General features: G+C 41.4%; 1 protein-coding gene across 4 annotated transcripts in view; it reads left to right on the top strand.

The window, feature by feature from the left end:
- The first annotated feature begins 268 nt into the window (after nucleotides 1-268).
- Nucleotides 269-24,986, top strand: part of nhsl3 (NHS like 3) — a 48,144-nt gene continuing 23,426 nt past the window's right edge. For 2 of the 4 annotated variants that reach the window (XM_084738314.1, XM_084738311.1), the window contains exons 1-3: nucleotides 269-460; nucleotides 2,303-2,733; nucleotides 3,415-3,794. In XM_084738314.1, coding sequence (XP_084594440.1) covers nucleotides 3,578-3,794 — 217 coding nt within the window. In that variant the 5' untranslated portion in view covers nucleotides 269-460; nucleotides 2,303-2,733; nucleotides 3,415-3,577. Of the gene's footprint in view, nucleotides 461-2,258; nucleotides 2,734-3,414; nucleotides 3,795-15,180; nucleotides 15,643-24,986 lie in introns of those variants that run through there. The other 2 variants (XM_084738312.1, XM_084738315.1) reach the window with 2 other exon arrangements.

Here is a 24,986-nt window from a genome sequence, read left to right as displayed (position 1 = left end):
ATCCTTAGGATGTTTGCTCAGGAGATATAGCATGAGGCTGCTGAAAAGCACTGAGGGTACACTGCATGAGCTACTTGAGGCATGGAGGCCATTAAAGTCTCAGTATATGCATACCAAACTGACAGAGATATCTTTAGGTGGTGTGCCAGAATTAGCCCAGGAATCCCAACAGACAGGTAATTTGGCTTCCTCATCTCAGGAGCTAAATGAAGACAGTGACCCAAAGCTCTCTGACAAAAGATGAAACAGACTGCACTGACAGTGCAAGAGTTAGGTCATAATTATCACGTATCATATCACAAAGATATGCACGTATTTTTTTCCTCATGTCAACTTAGTGTAGATGCAAATGAAAATCTGTATGGGAGTAACTTTCAACCTGTCGGTAATCAATATTAGATGGTGGCTTGACCTGAGAGAGGATTCAAAAGCAAATCTCTGCACCAGCTGGAAAATCAATGTGAGTGTAAAATATTCTTGTCTCACTAAATAATTATTGATGCCATTATTAAGCCAGGTGCTTTGTGAGGTTTTTAGTGTAGCCGAGAAAAGATAAAAGCCCAGAGTTTTGGTTTAAAGAATTAAAACACAGGTTGAATTATTATACTTTTATGTGGTTTGGGGATGATTCCCTCGTTAGTGATATTTCTTTTGGAACTCTAGTTTATTTCAGTGATGCTGGTTGTTTTTTGGGGTTACTGTTTGGTTATGGTTAATCAGTGGGGATTCTGACTAGAGATGAATGATTATAGTGACCAGAATTATCACAGTTATCAGTGTTATTGCTGTATTGTAAAATGTGCTGAAAATGTTCAAAAAGCACTGATACGCACGCTGAAATGATTTCAAAAAGTTTTCTGTTCTGTTCTAACTCTCAGTTTGGAATGGCCACTAATCCTTTGCAATGTCATGGCTTTCTTGACTGTTTAATACTGCCGACTTTGTTCCCTGTTGATTGTGAAATTGCCAGAACACACGTCTGAAACGTCTGTGTAGGTATATTAAACAGTCAAATTGTGTGTGCTGTGCTGTCCTAGTCTTGAATACACATGTAACAATTATTTAGTGTTGCACAGAGATGTCATTATTTGTGTCTGTATCTGTTCAACCAACAAAATCATCTGTCTGTATCTATATTTGGATAGAAGACCAGAATTGGGTGCAGATTATACTGGAAGTCATGTTAGATCAAGCAAATGTTTTATTTTCTAGTACAACATTGATTAGCACTACGTTTGGTGTGCCTTTTTATCTAAACTAGCTAGGTTTTTGAATTGTCTAAAGCCCATCACCACCTCTCCTTTACATGGGAGATATTGAAAAATCAGAAATTAAAAACTATGTTTTATAAATCAAAAGATTTTCCATTAGAAACAGAAGTTTTAAGTAAAGATATACAAGCATATAAGTGCATTAAATAAGTGATTGATTAAGGTAGGTGCAGCCTTTGTTTTTTTGGTTTTTTTTTAACTCTGCCAAGGTGATCATGGAGCTGTCCTTTTCCGAATAACAATTAGCAACTTCGGACAGAAGAAATATATTTCCATTTACAATAACAATAACATATTTGTGCATTTCTATCTGTTAGCACAGGGTTCACCACATGTTGAATGAAGCCCCGTGTTGCTACTTGACAAATTGTAGACTGTAGTCACAGGTGTGTCTCAGTCTGTTCCCCCAAGGCTGCTGCACCTCCTCCACCTTCTGTCCTCCTGCCTCCCCTTCTTTACCCCAGTGGACTCTCTCCACATTCAAACCAGATGAGCCAGTCCCACGACACACACACACATACACTCCACCTCCCACTTCTGACAAGAGTGTCTCCCCCTACCCACCCACCCACACACATACAGTGATGTCAGCTTGTGTCGTCTCCACCACAGAGCAATTTGAACCTTACGTCAGAGGTCAGCGGCGGAGCTTGCATGTTGAAGTACAACTGGACATGACTGAAAGGTTACTGGCACCTTGTGACTCGCCCCTACCTGTCTCTCTAATTGTGTGTAAGTGTGTGTCATGTTTAACAAGGGGTATTGGGTTTCCACATGGCTGCACAGTGACAAGAAAGAGCCACTCCCTCTTGTCTGTAGTAAAACAGCTGAACCTCTTCACCTTTGCCAGACCACCTTTTCAACACTGGACTGCTTAGTAGTTTCACAGGGAACTTTGTCATCAGATTTCCTTTTTTTTTGTACTTCAGAAGAAAAAAAACACCTGTCCCCATCTGGGAAAGCTACACAAGAGTTACTTTAGGATCTATCTATGTATACACTGATCCAAGGTGTGTATTTTTCTTTCCTAGCTGCCATAATGCTTCGTCGCATAGGGGTTCCCCTCCTGTGGGATGCTGGGATGACTGCACCTGATCCCCGGAAAGGAGGCTAGGAGATGAAAGGAAAGCCAACAGCAGGACTAGAAAGTGATAATGACCCATACAGCTCAAGAGAAGGACCCTGTGCTGAAACTAAAATACTGAATACCATCTGTCTGGAACGTGAGGAGAAGTCAACCAGCACTGGAATGGTGTGGCTAACTCCTAACAACACTGTGAGAGGTGGGAGGAGAGACTGGCTTTCATACAGAGGGAGGGACTCAGAGAGCATGGAGCTTCATTCACTCTGCTAAACACACACACACACACACACACACACACACACACACACACGCTCTGCAAAGCTGTTCTCAGGCTGAGAGAAAAGAGGGGAACGGAGGAGAGGACAGCACGCTCGCTGAGTAAGTTGTATACTGTTATTATGTCCTGTCTGTCCATTTTACAGCAAATACTGTGTTCTGCATTGTTCTTACTTACGTGACAGCATGTAGGTGACGTGCACATGTTCATGTGTTCTTTAAATGTGTCTTTATGAGGTAAAAAGTATGCATTTGAGTATTTTTTTCCACTGCTGGATTTATTGAATTCAGCTTCTTTCTCTTCTCTAACTCAAGCATACACACTTTTCTGCTGATGTGAACCACATGTCACACATGCATGCACACACACGCACGCGCGCGCACACACACACACAGACGCTGCAGAGGTCCAGCTCTCCTCCCTGGGGCTTCTCCTCTACATACACAAAAATGAGAAAATAGAAAAAAAGGGGGAGAGTCGGGGCAGAGGAATTGAGGGAAAACTTTAGTAGGACAATGTGGGAATGTTCTTGATACATTGTTAACAGTTAAGCTGGTGTATTTTCCTCTTTAATCCTTATATTTTCATCTTTTTTTTCCGTTTTAGTTTGCTATAATCCTATGTGGGTTTGACTTATTCCAGCTAATCTCCCTATTTTAATGGATCTGCTCTTTTTCTTCATCTTGTTCTTTCTTTCTCATGTCACTCTGTCCTCCCTCTGGCTTTCATTTTCACTCTATTTTTCTGTCTCTCTCATCCTGCTGATCTCATTGTTGTCCCAGGTGGTGACAGACAGGAAAAACAGAGACACTGAGCGAGGCCAAAGAGGGACAGAGGGGTTCATCAAACTGTGGAGAGCAGGGAGATTTCGGACTCTGGGACTTCAGCAGGAGGCACGTTGATCCAGGTGGAGGGACCGGGGCCTTAGCTCCCAGGACCTCCAGGATGTCCCGGAGGAGGTCTACAGGCGACCTGGTGCCCAGAGATATCACTGAGATCTTAGCCCGAGAGGCGAGGGCTCAGCGTGGGCAGAAGAAGCCAGGAAGCTCCCTGGGACAGGCCTTCAACTGGTTAAAAGGGAGCCGGAAGAAGAAGAGCATCACCAATGGGCTGAACAGAACTGGTGTCGGAGTGACGGATCAGAATCATGAACCTGCAAAAGGTGAGTGGGTCAAGATGTTTTGCTTAACCTTTTTTTAATTTTAGGTATTCACCTGAAGCTTCTATACAGACTGATGACACGTACATCACCAAGACACCAAAAATGACGACTCATGCCTCATGCCATGGCATGACTCAAAGTTGTCAGATCGCTGTACTGTCCACACCACACAGCTTTCTGTCTTGTAATCTGGAATCTTGAATCTTTGCACACCACATGACCAATCAGAAACCGAGGATCACTCATTTAAAATCTGTCACCAGGAGGAATCCCTGACAAATCTGTCTTTGTCACGAAAACACTAAATCAAACTGTTTTATAACTACGACTACTTTATAACCTTTTTGCTGATTTTTTTCTGTAGCTGGGCTTTCCTTCCCTACCACTCTCCTCCCACAACCTGTGTCTGCTCTCATTGGCTGTTGCTAGTTGTATTTCTCCCCAACTTGTCCAGATTTAAATCTGGTAACTTTCTGGCATTTGTGAGGGTGTGGGGAGCTCACAGATAGATCACATCTTTGAACAGTTCATGCATAACAATTGAGCAGACGCTGATTTGGCTCTTATCTGGGGGCTTTTGTTGGCGATTTCCAAAATTTGTCATTGAGTAGAAAATCAGGGCTACATTTTTGTAGTGTGAACTCAACATTAGGTGTCAAGGCCCATGTTCAATGTTTTTTGACCATCACAGGCTCAGCTGAGTTTTAAAAAAAAGTTCAGTAGAGGAGGCTCAGTCTTCATGAACAGGAAAACACAGATTTTGAAGTCTGAATCTAATCTAATGTGCACCAATGAACATTTTTACATTAACAACGGATCAAATGAAAGTTGTCACTCTTAGTGAGAAGCCAACAGAGAATTATATCCCGACTCTGCAGCTTGCCTCAGCTCTAAGGAACATTTCAGCCTCTTTCAGCTCATTGTTTTGGTTTTGTGACTGCAACTTTACTCTTTTAATTCACTCTCACCGATATCATGAACCAAATTTTTAGCCACAGCAGGCCGTTGTTTTCAGTGAAAAACACCGCTTCATGAGTTTATGGAGACACAAACAGAGATAAAAGGAGCAAAAGAGAGCCAAAATTTTCCAGGTGGTCAGGAAGACACAACTCAGATGAATATATTAATATATTATGCCATAACAACTTTAGAAGGTCGTCTAGAGAATGAGCCTTATATCAGTAACAAATGTTGTCTGTCTAGAAGCTCTGTTGGGATGGATATTCCCTCTCAAAGTTCAGTTCAGTTGAGGATCAGAGTTACGAAGCCACAGCTTGCTTGTTTGGCATCTCTACTGTGTAATTCTGCCCTGTTTTGTCTGCCGTGATGATCACAGACTGTATGGTCATGACGTTTCAGATAAACAAGTTGACTTTTGGATTAAGATGGAAAGGTAACAGGGATTTTGTTATCGTCAGCACATCAGTCTGTACATTTATAACTTGGCAGAAGTGACACACCCACACCCACATGTAGACTGACATGAGTCTAATCCCTCTTTCTGTTTACTGATGCGTTTGCTTGGTCGGCAGCACAGAGATTACCCACAGTCCCCATTTCCTGTTTTTGTTCCACCACTAAAGCCATCCCTTTCTCTTCTGTCATTGTGTGTGTGTGTGTGTTACTGTAGTAACTATCCAACAACTCTTGGAAATCCAGATTCACGGTCTTTTAAACCCTTTTTGGTCTTTTGTGGTTTTTATGCTCGTTCCGCCTAAAAGGGACTTCTATGATCCCTTATTATGCCTTACATTGTGGTTTTGTAAGGTCTATTGAGAACTATGAATACTGGATGGGTAACAGACAGTGACTGTCTTTAAAACCAAAGTTTAACTAGTAGTAGGGCTAATAATTCCCTAGCAGAGGATGTGGTCAAAGGCTGATGGCAAGAATGTGTGGGAACCGTAGTTTTTAGCTTTTTGTCTCAGTGAGTTTCTGATTTTAATACTACAGTGGACCACTGTCAAAGCATGTTCAAGAAACAGATCATAGATAATTGTGAACCCAGCCAGCCAGGAGATGTAGATTAAAAAATGTGATGCAGAGTTTTGGTTATTCATTGTATTCCCTCAATGTTTTAGGTTGTGTTTATTGCAAGATAGTAACCCTAGCTTTGAGTTGTGGTTAAGTGTTGCTAATTGATTTTGATTGACCGGAGGTAGGTCCTGATGTAACTACAGACGTGTTTGCTATTGGTTGAAATTTTATTTTGGAGAGAAAATCAGTAAAATCAGGAAAGCAGAAAGTGAAAGGTGGACATGATGCCTTTTCCTGTTTTGACTTCAAGGGATAGTTCAGAGTGCTTGATGTGGGGTTGTATGAGGTATTTATTGCAAGTTTATAAGCTAAATATCTCTGTCTCCAAACCAACCAGTCTCCACAGGCATAATTGGTAATTTTACATTGCAGAACACAGTTAGTATAGTAGTCTGTGTTATTGTGTGACTTTGGTGAATCTGGACTATCCTTTTAAAACAGAAAGGTCACGCAATAACACTAACTAACTAACACTTTGAGGTATTGTTGGACCTGCAACTCCCTTCTTCTGTGAGTTTAAATTACTGATTTCACCTGTGGAGACTGGTTGGTTTGGAAAGAGAGATATTTTAGAAAACGGTAAAGTATAGCAGTGAAAATATTCCAAATATAGCGTGCACTTAAACTGATATTGATTTTTTTTTTTTTGGCTAAGTGGCTAAAATACCTTTTGTTGCTGACCCTGTCCACAGCAGTTCATTGCTTAACTTCCATTCTGGTACTCCTCTCTACTTCTCCAAACTGAGGGTGTGCTGACGGGCATCTACTGTAGCTAATACACTGATCGTCAGTAAGTACCTGATACAACCCCACATCAACTAATCCCGAACTATCCCTTTAATTTTCATAGCCATGAATCATTAGTTAGTAAGTTAACTTGCTGTCAACATATGCAGGTGGGCTGTAGCCTGGGGAGTCTCATTTTATTGTAACAAAAGCAACAATCATGCAGTTTGACAGAATGATTTGTTCTTAATTTCACGAACAGCCGGTGCTTTCTCTCTCACCTGTGTGTGTGAACAAATTGTTAGGTTTGGTTTGTCTTGTTTTCTTTGGCACTTTGTGTCCTGCACAGAAAGTGAAGAAAGCCTGTTTTCCCACCAGTAAATAATAATAAGTATTTTTCCTCTTGCTGCGGTTCATTCTTCCTGAACCTGCTGGGTGACTTTTACCAACTTAATAAGACAAAGCATACAAAGAAAACTGTCACACACAGACGCATACTGTACATGATGTACTCATCCAGATAGTCCCCTAGTCTAATTGTCCACTGCCATAATTCTTACTGTAAGAATTAAATCCTGTGTTGTTTATGACTGAGCATGGTTGCTCAGGACTGCAGCAATGAACACACCTATAATGTTAGTTACTGCCTTTACATGTTCCGAATCTGCAATGAGAGGCTGCCTGAATGCTGTAGAGAGAAGGACTCGCAATCCTGCCTGTTTTTGTCTTGTTCTGTTTATCGACACGTTTGGGTGATGCTGTCGTAAATGACATGCTTGAAGTCACATCAGATATATCCGTCTTCAGTGGAACAGTGCCACCATACAGTTTTTTGTCTGATCGACTAATATTTATCCATTTTCACAGTGACTCACCGGGGGACCGTAACGCGTTACCATACAGTGGACATAAATGTCATGGGAGGAACCTTCAGCTCTGGTCTCTCAATTGTGTTTGCCAGCGACATTTCATGAGCTTGGCTGACCGGGCAGTGCTGCCCAAATTTCTTGTTGGAACTCGGACTCTAGAATCCTTCTTCCTGGGCTATTTTGACAATAATTTTCTTGTCACAGGTAGGGTTGGGCATCGAGAACTGATTCCAGATAAGAGTTGATTCCAAAATTACTATTCCAAAGGCATCATTAATACATTTCAATAACAATCCTGCTTATTGATATTACACAATTTGTATATTCCTACACAAAAAGTACCCTAAGTAAATGCCGTTACAATTATCTAGCTAACGATATCTTAGCCCAGTGTTTGAACTGTAATATGGAATCATCAAGAACCTAAATCAATGAGCAGAATCAGAATCGTTAAAATCCAAACGATACCCAAACCCAGTCATAGGAAGTACCGAACTAAGCAAGTCATATAACCAAGTGGATGTTCTGTACATATGTACCGAACAGTTCGGGACAAGACACGTACTGTCACACCCCTATCATCTAATCACTGCACCTTCTTGTTTCCTTAGCAGCGACATGTTGCTTGTACTATAATATGCCTTTGTTGGTGGGTTTGTGTTGACCGTGTCCTCCCTGCATGATTGGCTCAGATCTGCTCATCCGTGATCCGCAGCTCTGCAGTCCAGCGCTGACTGCCGGCTATATTTTACAGAGATTCTTCCCATATAAAAGAAAAACAGCCTTTGATGTGCTGAATTCCTGGGAGCCGTGCATCAGGGCGATTTGTGTGTGTGTGTGTGTGTGTGTGTGTGTGTCAAGGTCTGTCAGCGTGCACGTGTGCGTGCGCGGCAGCCTGGATGCCAGATTGGGCCTAGAGTTATGCGATGGAGAGGAGAGATTACAACGAATCACAAAGCCCCATTCAGCCTTGAGAGGACTCTTAGGGAACACTCTCTCAATGCTTTTTTAATTAGAGCAACTTCTCAGAAAACACACACACACACACACACACACACACACACACACACACACACACACACACACACACACACACACACACACCTATCTGTCTTTCTCTCAGATTTCTCTTTGCCTATTCATTACTGCATATTACTGTTTTTGATTTGCTTCTCAGATTGCTTAATGCCCTCTTTTCAGCACTGCTCTGGGTGTGTTGGTCTTCACTGCTTATTATTGTGTAATCAGCATGTGTTTAAAGTTGTGTGTGTCGATGTCTGCACTGCTGTGTGAGGGCGTGTGACCAAGTGCTACCCTGTATCAGAGGGTATCTCTGTGTTTGTGTGTCAGCAGCATATTGCTGGGCTTAGGGCGGCGCCAACCCAGCGCCAGCACTCATTACATCACCTCCACACGCACACACACACAAACACACACACACAAAGGCGTATAGAGCCCCTGCAACTACCTGCTTTGTCTGGCACAGCCCATCTTCAGCTGCTGGCCGTTTGAGCGGTGAGGTCATTTTTCACAATCCCTGGGATTCCACATGTGCGTCCATGTGTGTAGTCATTGTTTTCTGCATCTGTGAAGTCATGTGTGTGTACGTGTCTGTTTGAGAATACTCTTTATGGTGTCACAAATGCGAACCTTGTAATGGATCCCCTGCTTTGCTTGAGTTTCTCCATTTGCATATGTGTGTATGTATATTAAGAAGTGCTTAGTCTGTTATTGTGATGCTAACGTGTAATGGGAAATACCATTCATGCACTAACAGAAATCAGCATTGTGAATGTGGTAATATTATCTTAACAAACATCCATTTCACCTCAGATGCTTAAAACTACTACAAGGACTTTTTAACTGGTTATAAAATAGTCTTGGTTTAATACTGATGCCTGTTTTTGACCTACATAAGCAAACAAGACCATCAACAAGGAGACTGGCTGTTTCTATATAGTTGTTCTTAATTCTGGCCACCATCACTGCAGGTACAGCCACCAGCATGTACTTCTAGTGAGTCATAAGATTACATTTTATGAGTCTATACATTCTTAAGGAAAATGTTGCAGATTATACCTTTAACAAAAGCTAACAAAAATTGCAATAAATTGTCATATTGAATTGCAATATTTCTAGAATCGCAATAATTAAGAATCTCAATACATGTTGAATCTCTCCTCAGTTATCATGATAGTATCGAATTGGGAGCTAAGTGTATCGTCCCAGCCCTAGTGTGTGTGTGTGTGTGTGTGTGTGTGTGTGTGTGTGCCCACCACATCACAAAACGCAGTCAGGGTGTGTAGTTTCACAAACTATAGTGCAGATTACAGACCTGGCAGAGTAATTGAAGAGCAAACATCTCATTACATAGAGAACGTTGTATACAGCTTTAGTTCTATTACAGGCCACAACTCAGGGCTACTTTAATACAGTGTGACAGGATGAAGGCAGTGAGAGGAGGGCAAAGAAAGGCATGCAGCAGAGAGGGAGGAGTGTGAAAGTTTAATGCCACCACACAATGTTCCCTGCGAGCATCATTCACCGCTCACGCACACACTTTGATGAGGGAGGTAATTTTACCTGGGCAAGCAGATACCTCCAGCCCTCATCCATCACCGCAGACCTGAAGCCACACAGGTGAGGTAAACGTCTCGCGGGCAACAGCATTGTGAGGAGCACGCTGCTGTGGCAGCAATGCTGTATGAGGCAACAATGGGGTCCGACTGTGATGTCAGGGAAACATTAGTCGTCTTTCAGGTCACGTTTAATGTGAGGATGTACAGTGGTTTAGCATGCAGAGGTGTGTTGCAGCAAAGTGATGAAGTTAGAGAGAAAGAAGAGACGAGCATCCTAAGAATTTAGGTCACAAGCACCCACTGTTAATATGTCTAAGTCAATCAGATTTACTTTCACCCTCATTATCACATGTGCGCAAGCAGAGAAAAATACGTTGTAGAAAAATCATTATAATACAGAAACACGGTTACACTTTCATGAAGTTGTCTCCATTAAATTTAACAGTGTTAACCGAGCGTGGCATCATGCTCTGAATCCATACAGAGCTTTGGGGGACACTAACATCACATTTAGTCTTAAAAAGGAATTAACATCCATGTTATCAAATTAATTAACTTACATAAATGAAATTTATCTTGGCAGACCCTGTGGGACAGTGTGTTTCAGGTATCTTTTCAAATTGGTTGTGCTTTTTATGCACAATTTAAATCTACAAGGTGCTCCGTCCTCATCGGGAACAATACACCTAGTCTTTCTTTAGGTTTGATTATAAGAGAGTGTCCACAGGTCGATTCTCCTCTTTTTCCCAACAGAACCAACTGTTTCGTCTCATTTTTACTCATCAGGGCACAACAAACAAACTGTGAAAACCCATGTAACCAACACAGACACACTTATGTACGTAGGAAGAGGTTACTAAAATTACTTGTGATCAGCACCATTACTTTGCTGTAGAGGTTCTGTTTACGGAATATGAGTTAATGGGTTGTTTTATAGGACATAGAGTGTGTTTGATGTGGTGGGGAAGCAGCTGGAAGACATCAGTGTGGGACTGAGGGAGTGGGAGTCCGTATACAGACGGATATACAACTGATTTACCCTCAAGACCCTTTATGTGTGTGTGTGTGTGTGTGTGTGTGTGGCTCCTGTTATGTAACTTGTTGTAATAGATACACCTGTTGAACACTGTTTCCTGGATCCAGCTGCATGTTCTCTCTGTCTGACTTTTTCTTTCTTTTTAAGAGAAGAATAGACCATAAGATCACAAAGCAGTTGAGGAATTCAGTCAGTCTGGAGTTAAAGTGACATTTGAGACCATATATGTTCTTATGCTGTGTCAGTGTCACTTCATCTTAATATGTTTGTTTATGCTCTAAGCTGCAATGTTACATTAAGATATATCATCTGACTGGCCTCTTGTGGCCTCACAGGCTCAAACTCAAACCTATTTATATTTGCAGACTGCAGCAACAAGAACAAGAATGGAAGGAAAAGTAACAGCAGCGACATTTTAGAGCCAAACATGTACATGTCAATGACACCCATAAATGGAAAGATACATTCTTGATCAACGCTGCCTTGTTTTACAGTTTGATTAGAGTTTCGGGAGGCTCTGTTTGAAAGTGGAAACACCATGGCGGCCACCTGGTTGCAATCTTACTTGTATTACAGCTAACCTGTACACTAAAAGATGCTTCTGAAAACATTTTAAGTGAGAAATGGGCAACACAGTGACAGAATTTTGATCTAAATTGGATCAATACCATCTAGTTCAACAGTTTTATCTTTTCGTGAGCCCTGTGTGTTGCACTGGGTGGACTCACTGAGAATGACCCCTTCTTTATCATCTATGTTTCTCTAAATTGGACCATAATTTACAAAATGAACATCATGCTGTATTGAATAAGACTTGAAACTAGTGATTGAGACCATAAACTCATTAGGAAACTGTTTACTGAGGTCATAAATCAATTGAGAATAGGCTCATTTTGCCATATGTGTACATACAACTGGACTTCTTTTTGCAACCAACAGAGACGCCCCCTAATGGGCATTAGAAAGGCTGCAGGTTTAAGGCACTTCTGCAGTTACTTCAATTTTCAGACCCTGAAGCTCTGTCCATTATTTAATTCATAACCTGGGCATGGTTTTGAGAGCTTTGGATCAATGTCACTGTATGTCCTCAGGGTTTATATTGTGATAGCAGTTGCAGTTCCTTGCCACAAGATGGGAGTGCTGGGCTGATGTTGATAGGTTCATTGGATGTAGAAATTAAACTGAGAAGAATTTGCACCAAGTAAAACAGATGCCATCAATGTCATATAGGTCAATCTGTAATGAATGCCAGTGGTTCATTTTGTTACTTTCAGTTGTCTGAATTCAGGCCCATCAGTCTCAGATCTCCCCTGTCTCGGGTTTACACTCAACAATTACAGTGCACATAGAAACATTTAGAAAGGTAGATTCCCATAATTCTGTCCATAGGCCTTGGTGATGGTCACCCTGACAACCACCTCCCCTGACAACTATTCCCTGACAACGGCATTCCTCTACACAAATGTCCTTTAATGTACGCTTGCGTATGTGCACGCACACACACAAACATGCACGTACTGACTTGCTACGCTCTCCTTTGAGTTCTATGCAGCTGTCAAATCCTGAAATCTCTCCTGACAATGACACACACTTTGATCACACTCAATTACATGTATCTAGGGCATGTTTGGCACATCGTATTGCAGCTTGTAGGTGAAGTCGGGGTACAGAGCATCCAACACACACACACACACACACACACACACACACACTTGCTCAATGCACTCTCGTAGCTCTATGACAGATGAGATAGTGAGTGCTCTACCAGCACAAATGTACTGGGTGTGGTTCTGGTGGGGCTGCATTAAGAGGCAGCGTCTCTCTGCGAGTGTTTTTATTGCAGATCATTTTACACTCTGCAACAGGAAGCTTGAGTGATATCATCATCTCACATCTGTCATTTCTCTGTCTCGTATGCAGATGCATTTGTACACATGTGCTGTAAGCATTCACATTCAGAAATTCCCAGTAACTCCTCCTGCTCTACATACACCAAATCGATTCCTCCTCTAGAAGAACGAGGGATTGTAAATTCCTCCTCTCGACTCCTGCAGCAGTCAGTAAATCTGCTTTTTATTGGCTGCTTTTTTTTTTTCTTCCAGCAGTTCACTCTACACATGAGAGGGGGTGGGGGAAGAAACGTGATCAGGGTGACCACGATGAGTAGTCTGTGTGGTTTCATTTTTTCATTCTTCATCGTAACACTCCCTTCCTCTTCCTCCATTTTGTACCTACAAGGAATCTCTGTTTCAGTGTGCTACATGCTGATCTAGTTCATGCCATTTCTCTTCTTCCATATTTCTTCCTCTAACCTCCTTCTGAATGACTGCTATCGATCCACAACCTCTGGGAGTGGTGTCACCAGCGCTGAGTGAAGGCAAAGGTCATGACATCATCATTGTGGGACATACCCCGCCAAGTTGTCATGGTATTTAGGGATTGTTCAGTGCAGTTAAATGTGTTTATTTCAGATAGAGGCAAATGGGAGGAGGCAAGAAACAGAACACCAGGAGTGAGGAAGAGGTTGTTGGTTGTTTTTGCTCACTGTTGCCCACTTCATTGTTTATATTTGCTTTCTCATGTTTCCTACTGTGTTTGTGCTGTTAAACAGAAACAGTATTGCTTTTCTGGAATTCCCCATCACCCCTACACCCCTTAGACATAAGTCGCCATAGGAGAACCCTTTCTGGTTCCTTGTACAAACAAAAGGGTTATATCTAGAACTATCTGGGAAAGGTTCCACCCAGAACCCCTTATTAGAGGTTCTACAGAGAACCCTTTTATGGTGTAATGGTCCTACCCATAACTCTCTCTGAGGGTTCTATCCAGAATCACCTTCTACGAGTGCTAACAAGAACCCACCCAGTGGTTCTACCAAGAACCCTTTTATAATCCAAGGTTTCAACTAGAACTCACCCAGGGGGTTCTACCGCAAACCTTTTCACGTTCCAAGGGTTTCATCTAGAAACCGAGAACCCTTGTATACTCTGTTTCATGTAGAACATCGCCCAGGGATCTAAAAATATATTTTCCAAGGGTTTCACCGATAAAACTCTTGTCCTCCAACGGTTCTACGAGGAACCGTTTTGAATCCCTTATCAGTGTTACAGTTACCGTTGTTTAAATTGAAAACACACATCTTTTAACACCCACGCTTTTAGCAATCCTTGAAGTACTCTTTCATTCAAAAAGGGTTCTTTGGATTATAAAGGTTCTTAATGGAACCCATCGCCTTACAAAGAACTCTTGACAAACCCTTTCTTCAAAAAAGCATTCTTCAGAGGTAAATGGTTTCAGGTAGAACTTCAGTCCTTCAGAGAGAACTCTTTTGGAACTCTTATTTCTAAGAGTGTATTTCTGTAACTCACCCATGTGCCTCAGCTCCTGTAATTTTCCCGAAGCATAGCTGGAACGTTCGCATCACAAAACAAGCTTTGATCTGTCTGACCTGGCATATATCCCGCTCTTTCTACTTTTTATCTACATCGCAGAGTGCATGTGTACGTTTGCACTTTTTGTATGTTGTGAGGAATTTCAAAAGGTGTCAGACAGGAGAGCTACACCTGTGAAGATCACTTGAATTATTGAGTATCTCTATGCTGTTTTTAGTTTCCAGTCTTACCTTTAGCTCAGTATTTATTCCCTTTTTGTGCTTTCATAAACACCACAGATATACGGCTCTGTTCCTGTTTGCAGCTGTGTGTGAGACTGTTGTAGAGGAATCTGTGTTTTCTCCATCACCACATTGTGATGACAGGATCTGCCAGCTGAGCTTATAATGGTTTGGGAATAAAGATAACTGATCACTGCTCGCTAAAAGTGGAAATTAGGGGAGGTGTACAACTGAAGAGCGCCATTCACCCCGAGAGAAAGGTGTATGAATCATTTCTATATGATGGAGGCAAGCGTGCGTGTTTATGTGTGTGTTTGTGTTTTCACCCCTCAGAAATGCTCAGCTGTGTGAACACTCGTCTTGGGAGCTCAGCGATCACAGAGGCAGAGAGTGGGAGGGGCACTTCCACACACAGTCACACACATACACACACTTGCTAGTGAGCCTGTCAGTGTTGGATGCTGCCATTGCTTCAGCAGCTGGATGTACAAGACTGGAAGTGTGTCAGCTCGGAAAATAGGACTGATTTGAGTGTTTGTGTTGCATTTTTACATGCTGGATCTGTGTGTGTGTGTGTGTGGTATCATCAGTGTGTTTGTTTTATAGGAATGGTGTCAGTGGGTCTTTAGCACTCACACACTATACCATGGTGTGTGTGTGTGTCAGCAGGACTGAATCAGCAGGAACTGTTTGACCACAGGGATTCAGGAGCGTGGTATTGACTTTGACTGAGGGTGTGTTTTCATGCTGGAGAGCGACGGACTGTGGGAAGGTCTCAAGAGAAGGAATACAGATGTAACGTTGCAGGACGATGAGATGATAGACCCCCTTTAGGGGCTTCAGGACTGCCCCAACATGGGGAACAGCATCCAGAAGAAGAAGAAGACTCAGACAGAGAAAAACTTCTCTGAACAGCCGTCCTCGAGCCCCAGCCGGGAAAAACCTAAAGGCTCCTGGCTGTTTGGACGTCAAGACAAACCGAAGACAGGTAAGAGGAACACAGGATATCTGGAGTGGATGCATAGGTATCAGTTGTAATAAATGTTTGATGATGATCTTGTTCTTGAAAAACTGAAAAGTAGCATCTTGTGAGCAGTTTGAGAAGCTGACTGTGGCTGTGCATGCCTGTAGGTGTGTACATGTGAATTAGTTCCTACGGTAAGCTTTTTAGATGCAGAGTGACAATATTCCCGTGCTGACTTTACCTTACTCAGCTTCAAGGCTTCCTGCGTATTGCACAAGTGTGCAGAAGGGGGTTGTGTGTGGGCAAGAGTGATTTTTCTGTGTTTGTTCCGGGGATTTGATTCCTGCTGACAGATGAGTAGGGTTACAGAAAATTTTAATTTACAACAGATGCTGAATTTTCCCCCGAACCTCTACACACCTCAGTGACACTCTGTATGTGTGTTTATGCAATCCTGTGTGGCTAAGAGAGGGTATTATTTTGTGATTCTGTGGCTTGTTATTGCCCACCACTATACCTGCATTGGAAAACATCTTAGCCTGTCCCACGCTGATCTTTGTCTCTGTTTAAACTCCCTGAAGCAACAAAAACACCTGACAAACAGGTTTAACACAAGCTCACAGTGACACAGACAGATTACCAGATAATGCTGAGATTCTTAACATTTTCTGTTTCTGAGGTGTTGCTTTCTGTTTCCTTTTTTCTGTTCTCAACCAAGACTTTTTTTTTTTTTTACTCTACCTGTGTTTCTTGCATCTCAATAGGTTATGCTTTTGGTTTGGTTTGTTTGTTGGTTGGTTTGTTTATCTGTTTGTCAGTAGGAATACAGAAAAATCTACATTCCCAGTTTTCATGAAACTTGCTGGCAGGGTGTACTGTGGGCAGAGGAAGTGCCCATTTTGATCCAAATCATAGGGTGGATACACAAATGATTCCACTGGACTTTGTAGTTCCCCTCAATTCTGCAGAGCTTTGTAGAATCATATCTACCAAATGGCCAGAAACCTTTTACCTTTTTCAGGTCAAGTCAGTGTTGTGTTTACAGCTTGTTCCACAGTCCCAATTGGCCAAAAATACATTATTGATGGTTTGGTAAAAAAAAAAATTCAATTTGACTTTCTAATATTTTAGGCTGTACTGTTACATTGCTCTGATAAACAGAGCATAACTGCAAGTAAAGATGCTGATGTGCCTTTCTCTTTCATTTCTATTGCTGGTTTGGCAAGTTCGTTATTACCTTGGCAAAGACCGTCACCTGAGTAATAAGACACAATTGAAAGTGATGGCTCAACGTAAGCCTACACACAGTTTCATTTTGACTTTAATCAGTCTATTTCTATTCAAGTACTTTGTCCTGAAAATAAGGGTGCAATATTGTCTGGATTTTCCCAAACTGTCTGTGTCACATGTGTTCTCACATATTGGAAATGCTCCATATGGTTAAGGCGAGGGGTGGCGCTTGCAGAGGACATCAGAGAAAGAATCAGAGAAAGCTGAAACAGAGGAAAGTCTGTCTGCTTGGCAGATGAGTCGCTTGGATTTTGGAACTGGACGCACACTTTTACTTTCTCTGACTGTTTTCTCTGACTGCTTTTTACATAGATGACAAAGAAAGACATTGAGACTTGAGCTAAAAAATGAGACCCATGTAGGCTAGAATTGATCAGCAGATAATGAAACGATCAATAAAAGAGTGGAAAATAAACAGGCAAGCAGAAAAGATTATGCAGGCTCTCCCTGACTTTGGACTAGGAAGCTGGCTGGGTTAAGTTTGGGGCAAATAAGCAGACATTTGCATTCACCAATATAGTTCCTCTGCTCCTCTGGGTAATGTCTAGATAAGTGCAGAGTTTCAGTGCATGTGTGTAAAGGCTCTATAATATACCAAAGTTCTGATAAAATATTTCCACTTTTGCAACGCATTTGCTTCAAGCTGATGCTTTAAAATTAGTTTGTGATAAATGGTGGTGTAAAGACTTTTTATGAACAGATGCTGATGGAACAATTTGTCCACCGCAAATTGGCAATAGATCTGTGTTGCCTCTTTGGTCAGACAGCTGTCATGGTTTATTACCATTAGTTGGAGCTGGTGCATTACATTATTACCAAATGCATTTACCTGCTCGTGTCATTAGAGCACATGAAATATGACCAACATTAGCTGGAACCAAACAACAATAACAAGCAGACCAGACTAATCAATTCTTGACAGACTTCCTCTTTGCTTGTGGGTGTGTTTTCTGTTGCAGTGGTTACACTTTCAGATGAGACAAAAGCAGCTATTTTATTTTATTATTTTCACTTTGTAGCCTGTAGTATTTTGCAAAAAAGGTCACTTATAATTGCCTTGACAGTTCACTTCAGCCTTCAGTGCATCTTGTGTTTCACAAATGTAGCTGAAATTGGTCCCTGATGCTACTGGTTTCCATAGTGACAGCTGACCCACATGAACCCTGTGTTTTAAAGGTATGGAGGTATACATCAGCTCGCAGTAAACAAGACACTCTTATCAAAACATCAGGATGTATCTGTGGGTGTGTGTACAAAAAAGATGGACCATGTTCACTCTGGATAATGAGTGTGTGTGTGTATACAAGCACATCTTGATTTCATTTTCTCTCAGGGTGGTCGATGTCTATGTGGGTGTGTGTGATTGTGTCGTCCTCTGTTCTCCTGTATTCACCGCCTCATTCATGGGGAGTTTATTCAGACACTTGGGGTGTGAATGCATTCCTACATTCCAGCCGATTTCCTCACGCATGGGCACCCATCCAGCACACAAACACACAACTTCTCTACACCCTTCAACTTCTTCCTGAAATAAAGCAGGATTCCTCTTTTTTGAAGTGATTTTAGCTGCTTTTTGCTACTCAGTAGCCTAAATGAAGCCATATTTAGGGAGATAGAGAAGGGATGAGTGAACTGTATCACATAGAATTTTCTTTCCACGTGTTTATATGAAGCCCTATTGATGCAATACCCCTCAAAGTTGTCTCCAAGTTGTTGATTTTATTTATATACCAGTAAACCGTAGCTAACAGCCACAGAAAAGGCAACAACCACACAGTACAGGGTGTCTGTGCTGCAATAAGGCAGCTTCTCTGTGTAGCAGCAGGCAAATGAAACATGCAGGAGATGAACTCAGTGACTAGATCTTCACTCTGTGCTCCTGAAATATGCGTCACGTCTGTGGAATTGGACGTATTCCAAATCAGAAACCCCGCCCGCGTCCTTCACAACACCTGAGGGGTGTTGTTTATGATGGGGAATACAACACTTAACAGACTGAGAGACGACTGGATGTCACACGTTGAGCACTTTGCTTTTTCTGTATCTATGGTCAAGGTCATCTGTGGGTGGATTTTTTTTTCTTCACATCACATTTCACATAAGATGTTGATTTGTCCAAATCTGGGATGTAAAAAAAAACAGCTGGGAAATAATTACGTTAACACATGTTCTGAACGTTTGGACCTTAACCCTCAGGCAGCATGAGCTCAACGTCCTTTGAGGTCACTTTCAATGTGATCCTGAAAACCCGTCATAATTGCCAAGACCTGTAGTCAAGCAGTGTGTCTCCAGCATGAAAGGATGCCATGCCAAGGTTATTATAGTTATGAAACACTAAATAGTGTTGTCATGATACTGGAATTTATCATTTTGATATTGACTTTAAATACTGTTGGCAATAAGTGACTCAACATTTGAGGTTAAAATTTAGATTTATATTAAAAGATAAATATGACAAGGCTAAAACATGATAACAGATACAGCAAATGAGACGAGTGACAAGAGGAAGACAGTACCATTGAGTGAGAGGAGCCAGGACTATGTGGCCACTGCAGGGGTGTGTGTCAGCTCGCTGCTGGAAAGAAGAGAGAGCAAGGAAATGCAGCTGGTACCAGAGTGTTGAAAGTGTGACAAATGAGAATTGAAAACCTTTTAAATATTTAATATTAATATTTATCGAAATATAAATAAAGAACATTTTAATTAACCGAAATAGAACTGAGGTAGGAATGGTTAGTTCTGACAATATGAAGCTGCTCACAAAAAGGTCTGTGGATTATCTTAAGTAACCAGGTCATGACATTTTGGAAAGAGATGCTGGTTTTTAATTTTTCAAAAGTATTTTTTTGGTGCTTGGAGCAACACATGACATTTGCCATTTAGTCTCATTATATTTGAGAGAAAGCAAGCATTTTCCAAACCTCTGCAACTCACACCAAGACAGTCTAGATGGATAAACAGTACTACAGGCCAGGGGAAAATATATAGGTTTGATATGGGGGTGAACTGTCCCTTTAAAGTATTAGTTACCAATGACTGCATGCGTTTGTCTATATATAAGACACAGTATGGTGTGCTGCAGAGTTGAGATGTTACCAGCTGAGCTCCACAGTCACAAAGATGCCTATTCATCTGGTGATGTGAGCAGCAGGACAGTGGCTGCTGATGATAAGATTAGCTCACTATGAACTCACTTTACTGCATCCACAGGTGGTCAGTGACGCAGAGGGAGCCAGGCACACACACACACACACACACACACACACACACACACACACACACACACACACACACACACACACACAGACACACACACACAAATTCTCTTTGCGCTGTCATCCTTTCCTTCTTGGGTCCTTTTGAGGTTTTATGAACTCATGCGATGCAGCTGATGGCTCTCCAGATGTTTCATATTATCTTCTTATAAGTGTCCGCTCTGCAGGGAGAACCTCAGCTGGTTTTCATTACAGGATAGACTGACTCAGTGTTTCTGAGATGTCAGGATGATCCATCCAACGAACTAGTATCGCTGTAAACCGAAATATTGGGACTTATTGTTGAGATCACACGCCTTATCTGCCTTTTACTTTCATCTCATTCCTTCGCACTCCCCTCGTCTTCCTCTCCTTTATGCTGTTATCTTGTTGACCTTGGATTGTCGGCTGGTTATTCATCTTCCAGCATTCTACATGAGAGATATTTGCATGTACACGCAGTGAAATTTACTCTGACTACTCAACTTTCACTGTGAAAAATGGAAATATTGTGACTTAAGTGACAATGACAGATTGAGAGATGAAGTAAAGTGAAAACTGATGACAGAATTAGGGAGGCAGAATGGAAAGAAGGTGACTTTAGTCTAGAGAATGTAATAGGTAGAGAAGAACAGAGAAACATGTTGTATAGAGCTGCGTATAATTCGAGAACAAGACTGCCAGAAGATTTCCCTGCCATTTTCATTACGACTGGTCTTGTGCGGGGTGTGATATTCCATATTCCATTATCCTGCTGGCTAAGGCTTGCCTAAGCCTTTTGATTTCTGTAAGCGGGGCTAAGACGCTCCCTTCTTGGTCCTCCTTTGAAGATCCCATTTACTGTGTGCCACTGACTCCCCGCAGAGAGCTTAGGCAACGCACAGTTGGATAAAGACAAGATGACTTTTCGTCTTTGCTATCTACCCCTCCTACGCCTCGCCCCATCTTGTCTTCCAGCCCTGATCTTTTATGTTCTGTTGCTGTTTCCCTCTGTGCATCTCCTCTACTTTTTGTGCAAGCAATACCTGCACACATAGGTACATCTTGATGGTATACACATATAACCTCAATTTCCTCTTCTTTTAGTTTTAGTTTGAAGCTCTATTTCCTGACACAGAAGAAAAACAATAGGGAGAATGAGGGAGTTCTTCTATAACAAACCTCTGGCTTCTTACTTTCTTCTGTTTCCCTTTCTTCTCCATCTACAACCTTTTAAATGATCTTTGCTGTAGACTGTGTAAAAAGCCCTCAGCCTGTTTAAAGTCAGTGAAAAGCCCTGTCATTCATCACTCCTCTCCTCCTTCCTGTGACATTAGGCTCTCAAGATCTTAATGGCAGCGCTGCCTGCTTCGGCTCTGCCTGTTTTAATTGACATCAATTTTTCACCTGCAACTTCATGTTCTGCCCTGTTGCACCAAAGTGTCACCTGTGTTTTTTCGCAGATGGAAGGAGCTAGTCTTCCTCCATCCTGTCCTCTTATGCCCTTTAGCAGTAGGAACTTTAGCTGCCCTACTCAGAATGAGAGGACATTTTTGGCAGCATGCAATTGTGGTTAGTCTGCATACTCTGGTTCTAAATGTAGCATGGGAAATTTTTTAGCCATTGGATGGCATTCTGAGAGCACTTTAAAGTCAGGATAATTCCTCTAAATGATGCACAACCCGTTAGTAAGTCTCATGCATGCACAAAGAAAGTGTATGTGGAGCGTATTCATTGGCTATGCAATGACATGTCCCAAATTCAACTTAAGCTGCCACTGGCAAAGAAATCCTGTTATTTCATTCATGGTTAGGAGCAGTGTTGGACCCATTACTCATTTATAAACTATGATTACTACCTGAAGGCAGTAATCCATTACCCCACCTATTAGATTTGTTTTCCATTTTAATGCTACGGTTAACGCTACTTCAAGGAACTGTCATATTTTTTTTACTATAGAGGCCCCTGTGGATAAAAGTGGTAGTGTTTTCATCATAATAAAAACAAAATATAAAATTAACCAAATTAAAATCTCTTCTAATTAAAGCTGCACTAGGCAACAGTTTTATATGAAAAATGGATCAAATTCAAACTCTTTTCACTCGGTCTACGATGCCTTTTAGCATCTTTCAGCTCATTGTTTTGGTTGAACAACCCTCAGACTTTTCTGTTAAAATTCCAGGTAGCTGTTATCAATAAAAAAAATAAAGTACACCTACTGTATTATTGCTGCCCAGCACCAAACAACAGACACACCAAGGTAAGCAATTAGCTGGTGAACATGCTAGAGTATTTAGCAGGTTAAGACCCAGAATTGTGCTGTCTGACCAAAATCCCAAGTTTTTCCAAATTAGCCTTTTAAGATTGCTCGAAAATCACTCCCTCTGTGCCCAAGTTTGCTGCCATCATTATCACACAGTAGCTGTTGATTTTTTTGCTGGTTCAGCTTGACCTACATTTCATTTTCAGCCAATGAAGTTGATGTTTTCTGACTTCTGTCATGCTGTGCATTCAGTGCAGCAGCACAAGCAAGAAATCGGAAGGCAGACAGCTGAGGTAGTTCTGCCTTTCTTTTTTGTTTATACAATCAAATATTGATTTTCCCAGTCAAATGTCTTGTTGTTTTTTTTAAACACTTATATAGTCAAATTTAGAAGATTTTTTGACAGCCCTAATCAGTAGTATTTAGTAGTGTTAATATGAAAATGAGCTAACAGGGAAAACAGTAACCATATTTTTTTGGTGTCATTGGACTTTGTGTTTGAGTAACATTGATTTCATGGAACATAACACTGTTTATGAGTGTGTATAAGCCATGTTGCTGCTTGAATCTGTGTAGCTTCAGTGTGTCAGAGTGATCTCACTGTCTCCAGCACAAAAGGACTCAGTGTTTGGATTGCTCTGTAAATGGAGCTCAGTCCAGTGACTTCCTGCATCGCCACCTTAATTGTATTAAAGCATCAGACCACACCATTTAACAGTACACACACACACACACAAACACACAGACCTGCTTGTGACCTTGCTTTTCAAAGGTCATTATTTCAACCCTGGTCATGGTTTAGATTTGATGTTTATCATTTTAAAACGAGAACAAAATCATCTTTTATTGCTTATGTTAGGCTTATTTTTCCAACATTACTGTGTCCAATCTGTAATTTGAAACTTGTGACAGTCTTAGCTAAGGAGGTCTTGCCCTGCTGATGGAGAAGAAAGCAATATCAGACCTGAGATTAAACTAAAAGGAAATTAAGTTACACATCAAACAAAACCTAAAGTGCTCATTTAGAGACACTGATGAAAATAAATCTGGTTTACTAAACTGCAGTAATTATTTGGGTTCTGTCTCGGGTTAGAAAACCAGGACAGGAAAGCCAATATTTTTGGGTTGATTTAACAAAAAATAAGAAAACTGTGAAATTCAGAAAATAAGCAAGCAACAGGAAATGTAAACAATACAGACTTAAAATAGTCCATCATATTTGGTGAGAAGCAATACATGTAAGCACAACTTTTGTGTTCTTACAAGCCTAAAGCTAAATGTACGTGTGAGTGCTTGTGTAACATCACCAACCTTTTCTCCTACATGTCAATCAGTGTAATACTTTGATGACACCAGCTTTAATTAACTTGAACAACTAAAGTTATGTCATCTTACTGGTGTCAGAAGACGTTGGGGAGGAGGTCACACTGGGGATCCGAGTGACCGTGCCAAGCAGATGGTGTCGAGCCAGCGCCAGCCTCGTCCACTTTTTGTTCTTCAACGTCTGGCAGCAGGTTTCCTCAAACACGCCGTCGTCTTTTCACGCAGATTTACAAATGTTTTCAAAACGATTCAGTCAAAATGGTTTCAACTTGTTTACGAAAGGGAAGCTTAGTTCATTGGCCATGCATAATGGGATTTTACTGAGGCGGAGTGATGAGGAGGAGTGTGTTTGAAGGTTCACAAATGGCAGAATGAGGCGTTGTTTTCCGCAGGCAGGAGGAAGCACATGCAAGAGTTAAAATGCGTACACACACAACTCTCATTCTCTGCATATCTCTCTCTAACATACACTAACACTTATACTGCTGCTGAACATACTAGTACTTTCACTGCCTGTGCATGTATGTGTGTGTGTTACATGTGTGGTGCGTTGAAAACAGGGGGTGTGTGTTCGAGCCTAATGTGTTCAGTGTGATTCTGATGACACACAGTCAAATTAACTTAAAGCTGTCAGTCTCCTCACCTCACAGCTCAGCACTTAGGACGTCAGCAGATATGTTTTTCAGGTAAACTTCACTGCTACCAATATTCTTATATTGATGAAAAGCATCAATATTTCCACGGTGACAGAGGGAGCACTTCATCCCGAAGACAGAGTTTTATATTTTCCATTGTGAAACAGCTTCTATACCAATTCCTCTGCGTTTCAGTAATTTGTGGCTGAATCACATGAGTTTAATCCATTATAATGGACAGAGACTCCATGTACAGAACAGAACAAGGGGTGATTGTCTCGCAGAAAAGTCTGTGCCTGGAAATCTTTACCATCTCTAAAATTTCCAGAGGAGGATGAGAATATGACATGGTGCAAATGACATTTTGGTGAAAAGGAAAGTCAAATGCAGATATACATTCTGATTTGCTAATGAGACCAACCAGACTGTGACATTTGTATTTTATGTCATTATACCAACTGAGAAAAGGTCAAGGACCTTGACCAGCTGCTACATGTGAAACATTTTTTCCTGTAAAATAAAAATCTTTATCTCAGTGGAAGTTTTATGGTAATAATCCAGGCTGCATGAGTATCAGTCTGTGACACTGGAGAGATAAAGTATCTTCTCATTTACCATCTGTCA

This window comes from Lutjanus erythropterus, chromosome 16 (genome assembly GCF_056507025.1).
Source record: "Lutjanus erythropterus isolate fLutEry1 chromosome 16, fLutEry1.hap2, whole genome shotgun sequence".
Classification (NCBI taxonomy): domain Eukaryota; kingdom Metazoa; phylum Chordata; class Actinopteri; order Lutjaniformes; family Lutjanidae; genus Lutjanus; species Lutjanus erythropterus.
The sequence above is the reverse complement of the archived record's forward strand: the minus strand, read 5'-3'. Positions and strand labels throughout refer to the sequence as shown.